We start from the raw sequence: 10,987 nt of genomic DNA, 5'->3' as shown, positions 1-10,987 counted from the left end.
TCAAACTCAAGATGCCTGGACCACGCGGTGTTATAACAGTCAATGGAAACATGGAACGCTCCCTCCGTACTGAGGAGCACACCACGGCCTTGGCAGCAGAAGTACAGGGCAACCTTATCCGGCCAAGTACTACGTCAGTGGCCAAGCCCCCGGACACTGTTAAACGAGCCCGGACTACACCGCAGGGCAGCAGCCCAGCTCGCCAGGAGCTCGATTAGCAATCTGGCCTCCATCTCAGCTCCAACCGAACTGCGGACCCATGTGCCACACATACATAACTACGCACTACATATACCATGGGCAAGGATGGAGGCACCAAACAGATAAAGTCCACAATACGGCTAGACCGTATCCGGACACTTATATTTTTCTTTTCACTTTCCTTTTTATTTTCTTCCAGGTTCCTTACAACCTACGCCACCTCTTCAACGGTGCCTAGGCCCCTTTGCGAGGCCTATCATATCAACACTGAGCAATGATCCTCTCGAAGGACGATACACCTAGGAGAAAAGCTGCACATAAGCATGGCAGAGTATTTAAAGGGTCTTTAAAGACTACCTCGTCCGCTTACAGGACCTGCACGCAGCTTTCCCTTGTACTTGGCATGTAAAATAGCCTTGTTGCTTATTGCACTAGTTGTACCAATACGTTTGGACATATCAATCAGACTATAATGGAAACAGTTTCTAGCCCAGCCAATATGGGATCGGCTTACCTCTAAATCTGTGCTTCCCTCCTTTTTATGTACACCTTAGTACGACTTAAATCGCCCGGGGCTCTATTGAGGCACGTACATTTTTTAAAATACCAAACAAGGTCCGAAGACTTTCAAAGTGTAATCCGGTGTCCCGAATATAGCATTATATGCATTGGCTCCGAATCATGTCTTTGGTCAATAGTTGGGTTGCCCGGCTCCTGTGGTTACTACCTTACGTTCCATCTGTTCGGCTAAGGTAGTAAAGGGAGAACTACTGCAATTGTGTTTCTTATTCATCTGGACAAACACCTCAGTAGAGAAAGCCGGAAACTGACTGTCATGATGCGGGGAGAGCTGGTCAGCTATTCGGCTACTACATACAAATCTCTTGCGATTTCTTTTCCGCATTACGCGGTAGGCCAGCCTTAACCCGGCCAGACACGCACATCACCCAAGTTCGGATAATCCAACAAAACTAGGGGTTGCACCTAATATAAAACTCCTATGGCTATGTGAGAGCGATAAAGCCACATAGTCTGATTGCCTAGTTCGCCGTACTAACACCTCCTTCACGGACCAAATTGTTGGGTCAAGTGTGTTTAGGTACTATCCCGAACACCCCCGTATTACCTACTTGGGGGCTGAAGCCAACGACTGGCCAACTCTCAGATATCATAAACGGCCGCACAGGAGGAAATATTTTAATAAGCAATATATCATACATAAGTCTGGTTTCATAACACAGGATCGGAAGACATAGATACGTTCATTCAAAGATGATGTCCTTTGAGCACTGGCCCTCTACAATACGGGATCTTTCCAGGACATCATCGAAATACCACTTCGGTGTACGATGCTCTTTGCCTGCAGAGGGTCCCTCAGTCGCGAGCTTGACGGTGTTCATCTTCGCCCACTGCACCTTAATGCGGGCGAAGGCCATCCGCGCACCTTCGATGCAGGCCGATTGCTTCACGGCGTCAAGTCGAGGGCAGGCATTGATCAGCCGCTTCACGAGCCCGAAATAGCTGCTAGGTATGGATTCGGCAGGCAATAGATGGATTATAAAATCCTTCATAGCCAGCTCGGCCATCCTATGCAGTTCGATCAGTTGTTTCAACTGATCGCTGATGGGGCACTGGATGCTCTAGCGCAAGGTATTGCGACCAGAACAGTTTCTCCGTTGAGCTCGCCTCTTCGGCTCGGAAGAACTCCGCAGCATCAACAACACTCCAGGGCAGATCCGCAAACGCTCCTGGAGAACTCCAAACCCGGGTCAGTAAGATGTATTTCTCCCTCACAAATCTTCTCTGCATATTAAAGGCCTTACCAACCACAATTTTCTTCGCCTCTTGGATTTCCCGGCAGGCGTTTTGGGCTTCAGTCCGAGCCTCTTGAGCACTTTGGAGGGCCTTGGCAAGTTCGGATTTTTGATCCAAAACTTGGTGCTCTAAGGACTCACATTTGCTTATAGCATCCTTAAGCTCTTGCTGGGCTTCGGACACCCTTGACTCATGTTTTAGGCGGATGGCTCGTTCCTCCTCCGCCTCTTTCTTGGCCTCGGCCAGTGCGCTCTTGAGGGCCTCGACCTCAGATGCGTCAGCTGTGAGCAAAGTTATAATACTTATTCAGCTGGCAAATTCTTGCTGATATTATTCTCAAAAGCTTTTTCAGTATCACATACCTCGCTTTTCCGCTAACTTCCGCCTTAGCTCAGACGCTTCGGCGACATGGGTAGCAGATGCCTGCATTGCAGCCTGTTCGGCTCAAATAGATACGTATGTCAATACCCTGTATGAGTCATTAGATCCTCTGTTCGGCCTTTCCTTGTGCACACCGAACAGAGTCTCAGGGGCTACTATCTATACACAGATATTTTTTCTTATATAGCCAAAAGGCATCCTACATACCTCAAAGCCTCTTAGAAGGCTAGTGTAGGCCTCGTTCAATCCGCTTTTAGCGGGTCGAACCCTTTCAACCACCGTACCCATAAGGGTACGATGTTCTTCTAAAATGATGGCACTCTGAAGTGCTTCCATCAGAGTATCCGGCGCCTCTGGATTGACAAAGGTCGCCGGGGGAATTGGCGCACCCCCTTCTTTTGAAGGAGGCTGCTCACCTGATCCCGGAGCCATATGGGTCTCCGGAATAATATTCGGTCGGGGGCCGAATTGGACATGGCCCTCGTCGTCAGTCTCCATGGGGATCGATTCCCCCATGTTGTCGACACCAGGGATATCGCCCTCTGGCGCCGCCTTGGCGGCTCCCCGCACCTCTCCCTGGCCCGGAAGGGCCTTTCGGGACACCGCCTCGGCAATGTCCGTAGCGTTGGGGGAGGAGGCCGGCGGAGGCAACCCGCTGTCCAACCCGTTCGGATCCAGCGAATTCCCCGAAGATGAGGATTGCTGGGGGGGATGTGAGACGGACTGCAACACGAAAATTCGGTATATTAAAATCACGAGGCAGAAGGACGGATAGATATATAAGTGTAAGCACCTTCGGGGGTACTTACGATCTGGCCAGGGGCTTCGGCCTGGGGCGCCACACATCAGCATCCGATTCGGAGTCATCAATGAGGGAGATTCTCCCTTTCTTGGACGCCTCCGCCTCCAGATCCGCGGAAGCCCCCCTCTTCTTCTTTCCCCCTTTAAGGGAGAGTTGTTCTCTTTCTCCTCCCTTTCGTCTTCGCCGAGGGAGGAGTGAGTCTTGGTGTCTTCGGACACTATGTCTGAAGCACCTCTACAGTGGAGGCCGCTTTTGGCCTCCCTGCCCTTCTTCTTGGCCTTCTTTTCTGGCGCCTGATATGGCGCCGGAACCAGCATCCTCCTCAACAGAGGAATGGCTGGGTCTTCGGGTAGCGGAGCCGGACTGTGAATCCGCTCCGCCTTCTTCGACCAACCCTAGGAGAAGAATGGAAAGCCTAAGCATACCCCTTGAATTTGCAAGTAATTAAGTATCATAAAAACTTACGGGAGACGCCGCGTGAGTCCGGTCGAGGCCGGGGTCATGGGTCGTTTTCAGCCACGTCTTTTGGGCCTTGAACAGCAGCTTCCACATGTCTTCGTGCTTCATGCCGAAGAACCGCTGCAGGGTCCGGGGACCGGCCGGGTCGAACTCCCACATGTACTGAGTCCGGCTTTGGCATGGGAGAATCCGGCGAAAGAGCATTACCTGGATCACGCTGGCCAGGCTGGTATTCTTGGTTACCATACTCTTGATGCGATTCTACAGCGTCGTCACCTCGTCGGATGACGCCCAGTCCATGCCCTTGTTGAGCCAGGATGTCAGCCGCAGTGGAGGCCCGGACTTGAACTCGGGAGCGGCAGACCATGTGGTGTAACGAGGTTCCGTGACATAGAACCACTCCTGCTGCCATCCCTTCACAGTCTCCACGAAGGTGCCTTTGGGCCAGGTGACGTTGGGGAGTTTGCTCACCATGGCGCCGCCGCACTATGCGTGTTGCCCATCCACCACTTTTGGCTTCACATTGAAGACCTTGAGCCATAGGCTGAAGTGGGGAGGGATGCGGAGGAATGCCCCACGTACGACAATGAACGCTGAAATATTGAGGAAGGAATTCAGGGCTAGATCATGGAAATCTAGCCCGTAGTAAAATATAAGGCCGCGGGCGAAAGGATGGAGGGGAAACCCCAATCCGCGAAGGAAATGGGGAATGAAAACTACCCTCTCATGGGGCTCCGGGGTAGGGACGATTTGCTTCTTGGCCGGAAGCCGGTGGGCGATTTCCGTGGATAAATACCCCGCTTACCGGAGCTCCTTGATGTTCGCCTCTGTAACGGAGGAGGCCATCCACCTACCCTATGCTCCGGATCCGGACATAGCTAGAGTGTTTTCTGGGACGGAAGGGGTCGAAGCTTGGGCGCTGGAGCTCGAGGGCGGATAGGCCGAGGAAGAAGAAGGCGTGGGGTGAAAAGGGTGGATTCTTATCCCCTTATAAAGGCAGTGAATATAGAGCGTCCCCCCCCCCACGAGCATTAAAACTTGCCTATTCCCAAGGGGTCGTGCTAACAACACGGTTGGATTACCCAAATCTGTATTAATGAGAATCCCGCAATGAGGGGACACGATCTCTGCCTTGACAAGACGTGTCAGTGGAAGTTGTGTATTGAAACGCGAGGCGGGAGGCCCGAAAAACGGTTTGAGATGATAACAGAACCAAACGTGGCGTTTCGCCGGAAAGGGCCGTCGATGGATATATTCTAAGTATTATGCTTTTATGGTTGGAAGGTTAACCTATTGTACAGATCCAGATAAAGATCTTTTGTCCAGAGAGCTGCTTTGAGGTGTTCGGAGGAGGAACCCGCCTTGCAATGTCGAAGACAATTTGCGCGCCGGATACATCGTCATTGAAGATAGGTTCAGGGGCTACTGAGGGAGTCCTGGATTATGGGGTACTCGGGCGTCCGGGCTATGTGATATGGGCCGGACTCGTGGGCCGTGAAGATGCAAGATAGAAGGCTCTCTCCCATGTCCGGATAGGACTCTCCTTGGCGTGGAAGGCAAGCTTGGCGTGCGGATATGAAGATTCCTTTCTCTGTACAACCCTAGCCCCTCTGGTGTCTATATAAACCGGAGGGTTTAGTCCGTAGAGGCAATCATAATCATACAGGCTAGACATCTAGGGTTTAGCCATTACGATCTCGAGGTAGATCAACTCTTGTAACCCCTATACTCATCAAAGTCAATCAAGCAGGAAGTAGGGTATTACCTCCATCAAGAGGGCCCGAACCTGGGTAAACATTGTGTCCCCTGCCTCCTGTTACCTTCGATCCTTAGACGCACAGTTCGGGACCCCCTACCCGAGATCTGCCGGTTTTGACACCGACACCGGGCGCGACCCTTCGCCAAAAGTTGTCAGTCGAAGATACTGTTCACACTCGAACGATTGGCCTTCGAGGCTAAGTAATATAGATAGTTCGGAACCCGGACACGGCTCGGCATATGACCGAAATGGATCAAGCATCGTGTGAAGGCTTAACTCGGGGTTATGGGAAGCCGACATTGAAGGCTAGTAAGGGGGCTACTGAGGGAGTCCTGGACTAGGGGGTCCTCGGGGTGCCGGCTCATCTCACGTGGGCCAGACTATTGGGCCGCACCGTATCTGGACCAAAGATCTTTTGTGCCTTGGTGTGTACCCCAAGTCAAGATGGAAGATCCGACGTTTCCTTGATGTAACCTACTATCTATAAACCCTAGTACCCCTGGTGTCTATATAAACCAGAGGGTTTAGTCCGTAGAGGCTAGGAGAACAATCGCCATCGTACTAGCTAGGGTTTAGTTCCTCTGATCTCGTGGTAGATCAACTCTGTAATCCCCATATACACAAGCAATATAATCAAGCGGGATGTAGGGTATTACCTCTTATAGTGGGCCTGAACCTGGGTAAATATCGTGTCTGCGTCCCTTGTTCTCCATCGATCCAAGATTCACAGTTCGGGACCCCCTACCCGAGATTCACCGGTTTTGACACCAACAACGGCGATGAAGAGAGGCATAGGGGATGCGAGCGAGGGAGAGGCGCCGGCGACGCGTGCGAGGAAGAGGCGTAGGCGAGCTAGGGATTCGGCTGAGCGAGCTATGGGTGAGTGAGCGAGAGAGGTGTGAGGGTATTTTAGGAGGCAACAAAAAGTATTGTGCGTGACGAATTTTGCACTAAAAACGTGGAACGACAACTATTTCGATACCGATGGAGTAAAACCCTAAATACCTTGCTCCAGTCTGCAGTCTCTATCAAGGTTTCCTCGTGTCTATCAGATTGCAATTATGAGCTCTAAATGCGCACCAGTAAGTCATCAATGAATGTAATGACGACTCCAGATTCCGGAAAAATATCCGTGAATGGGAAAGACTAACTATGAACGAATTTCTGCTGAAACTCGCCAATGCCACTACTAGTAGTGAAGTTCCGTTGTTGATATATTCCGAGGGAACAGAGTGCCAATTTCGAAAGAAAAAAACAGAGTGCCAATGGGCTGCCTACACGTACGGTTGAGTTCATCGCATGGTAGTAGTCCTCTTTGCCGCCGCATGCAAGAACAGAGTTACGACACGACTACATGTCTGCATGAACTACAAGTGACCCTGCCTGCTGTGCACGCACGCCAATCTCGAGGCGTGGTCACCGGCAGAACAGGAACAGGGCGCCTCGAGCGAAGATCCCCGTACTCCCAAGCGCATCGTGAGCGCCACCGCGTCGTCCTCGTCCGAATAATTGAGCTTTGGGAGTGTCAGCCAGGGCCCGAGCTCACACGTGATCCCTCAATTATCTATCCATTCATTCAGTCAGTAGGGGACGAACCGAGCCGCGCGCGCGGCCCCGGCAGAGTTACCGCGGCGCCCGTGCACTTCACCTTCACCTTCACCATGGATTCCGGGCTTGCCTTGCCCTTGCCCTCGCCGCGCCTTAACTCCCCCAACCGCAATCTCAAGCATGGCAGCGGTGAATGAGCCTTTAAGGAGCCACCATTACTGGACCTGTCCCGTTGCGGAAACGGACGGCAGCGCCTCGTGCCGGTGTCTCTCGCCCCTCGCCTAGCCGCCCGGCTGCATAGCCTAGACTTCACTCGAGGAGTGAGTGGACGTCAGTGGGTCGACCTAGCCAGCTAGTGAGTGTGTGCGGTGTGCCACTGCTTTGCGGCGCTGCGGCTCTCGCGCGGTTCCATGGCGATCTCCCGGCTCTCCGTGCTCGTCGCCGCCCTGGCCTGCTGCTGCCTGGCGCGGCCCGCCCAATGCGGCGGCGGCGGCGGTGGTCAGAACTACACGTCGATGTTCAGCTTCGGCGACTCCCTGACCGACACCGGCAACCTGCTCGTGTCCAGCCCGCTCTCCTTCAACATCGTCGGCCACTTCCCCTACGGCATGACCTACTTCCACCGCCCCACGGGACGCTGCTCCGACGGCCGCCTCGTCGTCGACTTCCTCGGTGCGTGCCGTCCATTGCCGATATTTTCCTTTCCGGTGACGTTCCAGCCAATCTTATCCTCCTTCTTGTGGCCGCAGCGCAAGCGTTCGGGCTGCCGCTGCTGCAGCCGTACCTGTCGCGCGGGAAGGACGTCCGGCAGGGCGTCAACTTCGCTGTGGGCGGCGCCACGGCCATGGATCCGCCCTTCTTCGAGGGGATCGGGGCGTCCGACAAGCTCTGGACGAACCTGTCGCTCAGCGTGCAGCTCGACTGGTTCGAGAAGCTCAAGCCTTTACTCTGCAGCTCACCCAAAAGTCCGTCGCCGCCATTTCTTTACCAATTAGTCGGATTTGGGGGTCAATCTCCACAACTGGTTGCTCATTGCAAGATTCTCTCGCTTGTCTTTTTAAAATCGGAGCAGATTGCAAGAAGTATTTCAGCAGGTCGCTCTTCCTCGTGGGGGAGATTGGGGGGAACGACTACAACTACGCCTTCTTCAAGGGCAAGACCCTGGACGACGCCAAATCCTACGTCCCCACCGTCTCCTCCGCCATCATCGACGCAACCGAGGTGCGCAGAGCCGCATTCTCTTGTCCTCCATTGTCTCACCAGCGCAGTTCTAACTCTGCTGGTTGTATGTGCATTGGCGCAGAGGCTGATCAAGGGCGGCGCGATGCACCTGGTGGTGCCGGGGAACCTGCCGATGGGCTGCTCGTCGGCGTACCTGACCCTGCACCCCGGCAGGAGCAGGGGCGACTACGACGCCGTCGGCTGCCTGAAAACGTACAACGACTTCGCGCAGCGCCACAACGCCATGGTCCAGCAGAAGCTGCAGGTGCTCCGGCTCAAGTACCCCGAGGCCCGGATCATGTACGCCGACTACTACGGCGCGGCCATGGCCTTCGCCAAGAACCCCAAGCAGTTCGGTGAGTGTACTACAAACCGAGCATTCCAGCCGCAGCCATTTTTCCCGTTCATGGTAGCACGCGCCGATCGACCGGCGGCGAAATCTAGGATGGTATCCGACCTGAATGACAGGGATGCGTTGGACTTTTCTTTCTACGTGATGAAACACCATGATGCGAATCATTCAAGAACGACAGCTACACTGAACGGTAACCCGTAACCATGTCCGAACGTTGGCCCGCCACGGTGTGCCATCATCAGTATGGGGGCACAGTATCGACGCTGTAACAGGGGCCAGGGAGATGCTGCAAAAGATCGCAGGGCTGTTTAGAAAAGATTTTGGGGATCTGAATGTCCCCATTGGCTGGCCTTTGGGGAAAGGTGAGCCGTGTTGGGGCATAAAAGGACTTCTTGCTAGGTCCAGCTAAGTGTCTTGGTCATCTCCACTCCACTGCCGGTTAACGTGGTTTCTGTCACTGATATAGTGGATGTGCATGTGTGGTGCTGAGCATCAAGGGGTCCAGGAAAGAAATTATTGGCATAACCTAAGCATAAAAAGTAGAATATCTGTTTTCTTGGCATAACCTGAACATCAGTTTTCAGGTTGCCTTAGATCACTTGCAGTACTAGTATGAGTTCCATATAGGGCAAATCTATGAGGTGGCTTATGGTTATGGATTGGCAGGTGAAGTGTCACCTTGCTAATTGTAGTGGTGGTGCTGAATGCTAATAACTTGTGAGGTTGTGGCGGTTGCAGGGTTCAAGCAGGGGCCGCTGAAGACGTGCTGCGGCGGCGGGGGGCCGTACAACTTCAACCCCAAGGCGAGCTGCGGCGTGCGGGGATCCAGCGTGTGCGCCGACCCGTCGGCGTACGCCAACTGGGACGGCGTCCACCTGACGGAGGCCGCCTACCACGCCATCGCCGACAGCATCCTCCACGGCCCCTACACCAGCCCCAGGCTGCTCTGACCCTCGGCCTGCCTGCCTCTAGTGTTCTTGCTTGTTAAGCTAGTAATCGTGACTGATCTGTGTAATGGATATGTGTGATGAACTGGACAGAAGGTAGATCGGGGTGGAAGTGATGTACCGCCTGCTACTATATGAATGACTGTGCTTTTCGGTGGCTAATCTGCTCCGGAAACATGTGGTCACGATGATGCAGTTCGCGCGACACATCACCGCCCCAATGCTTGCTGGAAAGGAAAAGCTCACTCCTCGCACGGACAGGAGCCACTGGAGTGACATGCGTGCGATTCGGCGAAATGGGTACTAGTAGTATGATGCAGAGCATACGCGGTCTGATTTCTATAGGCATCCGCGCTCAGCTTTGGTACGGCCCATTGTAAAGCTCCGGTGTGCACGCCGTACATATGTAGTCAGTAGCCGGCCGACGAGGGAACTCCTGTATGTCACTGTTTTTTCAAGGGAGAATCGAGTGACGAACATCGCCAGAAAGTCTAAAATAATAAGAAAAAAAATGCAAACATCAATGTCAAATTCTTCTTTTTTTTTACCCCGCAAAAAAGAAGAAGGCGTAGAATAGTACTTGAACTTGGATGGACTGGTTCCACGCGAACAAACATAACCATATGAGCTATGCTCAATTCTCTATGCCTACTTTTTTTAAATACCTACCCCCTCTGTTTCTAGATATATGTATTTTTAAAGATTTCAATACGGACCACATACAGACGTATATAGACTTATTTTAGAGTGTATATTCATTCATTTTGCTCTGTATGTAGATTATATTGAAATCTTTAAAAAGACTTATATTTAGGAATGGAGGGAGTATATGTATGTTCTTCTTTTTAGGGGTAACTATGTCTAGTATGTGCGACAAAATATCGCTCAATCGCACTAAGAGCCCCCAGCTGGGCCAGCCCTATGTAGCGACCGCTTCTGTAGCCAACACTCCTGATGTTTTTTATGTTTCCTTCTTGTGCCCTCGAAAGTTGTTTCTTTTGGGTTTTTCGGTTTTAACTTGGTTTTCCAGGGAAAAAACACAAAATTTACTTATTTTTAAGATGTAATTATTTTTAAAATTTTGAGAACTTCCTTAAATTTAGAACACTTTTTAAACACGAACGTTTTTATGTATATTTAAAACATTAACATTCTGCTGAAATTGTGAACATTGTTTAAAAAATCATTTTTATAATGATTACAAACTTTTTTATTGAAAAAGGCGAATATTTTGAAATGCTGATAGTTTTTACTTGGAATATTAAAAATAATTATTAGGAAAACCATAAAAATAAAGGAAACGGGAAACTTCTAAAAGGTTCCAAAAACCAGGATCGTGCCCCAGCTAAATGGGCTGGTCCAATTTCTGCCGCCAACTTCCTTATCTATATGTGGGTACTCGACAGTTGGTCGCAGTGAGCGACAAATAGGATCTGCTATCCGAGAAGTCCACGTGAAGAATAGAGGAGAAAAAAATGCTAAGTTAAAATTTTGGAATG

At 51.6% G+C, this 10,987-nt stretch overlaps 1 protein-coding gene across 1 annotated transcript; it reads left to right on the top strand.

Moving 5' to 3' along the window:
- Nucleotides 1–6,852: 6,852 nt before the first annotated feature.
- On the top strand, nucleotides 6,853–9,650 carry LOC109739194 (GDSL esterase/lipase At5g45910). The gene is made up of 5 exons (XM_020298278.4): nucleotides 6,853–7,637; nucleotides 7,715–7,930; nucleotides 8,038–8,186; nucleotides 8,269–8,542; nucleotides 9,280–9,650. Exons 1-5 carry the CDS (start codon nucleotides 7,376–7,378, stop codon nucleotides 9,489–9,491), a joined length of 1,113 nt encoding a protein of 370 aa, XP_020153867.1. The 5' UTR covers nucleotides 6,853–7,375; the 3' UTR covers nucleotides 9,492–9,650.
- The last annotated feature ends 1,337 nt before the right edge of the window (nucleotides 9,651–10,987 follow it).

This window comes from Aegilops tauschii, chromosome 3, assembly GCF_002575655.3.
Source record: "Aegilops tauschii subsp. strangulata cultivar AL8/78 chromosome 3, Aet v6.0, whole genome shotgun sequence".
NCBI classification, from domain to species: Eukaryota; Viridiplantae; Streptophyta; class Magnoliopsida; order Poales; family Poaceae; genus Aegilops; species Aegilops tauschii.
Note: the sequence above shows the minus strand (reverse complement) of the source record. Positions and strands in the feature narration are given on the sequence as shown.

Coding starts and splice junctions, on each gene's coding strand:
- LOC109739194 (XM_020298278.4), top strand. CDS start 7,376: ATGGCGATCTCCCGGCTCTCCGTGCTCGTCGCCGCCCTGGCCTGCTGC. Junction 7,638..7,714: donor CCTCGTCGTCGACTTCCTCG/GTGCGTGCCGTC, acceptor TTGTGGCCGCAG/CGCAAGCGTTCGGGCTGCCG. Junction 8,543..9,279: donor CAAGAACCCCAAGCAGTTCG/GTGAGTGTACTA, acceptor TGGCGGTTGCAG/GGTTCAAGCAGGGGCCGCTG.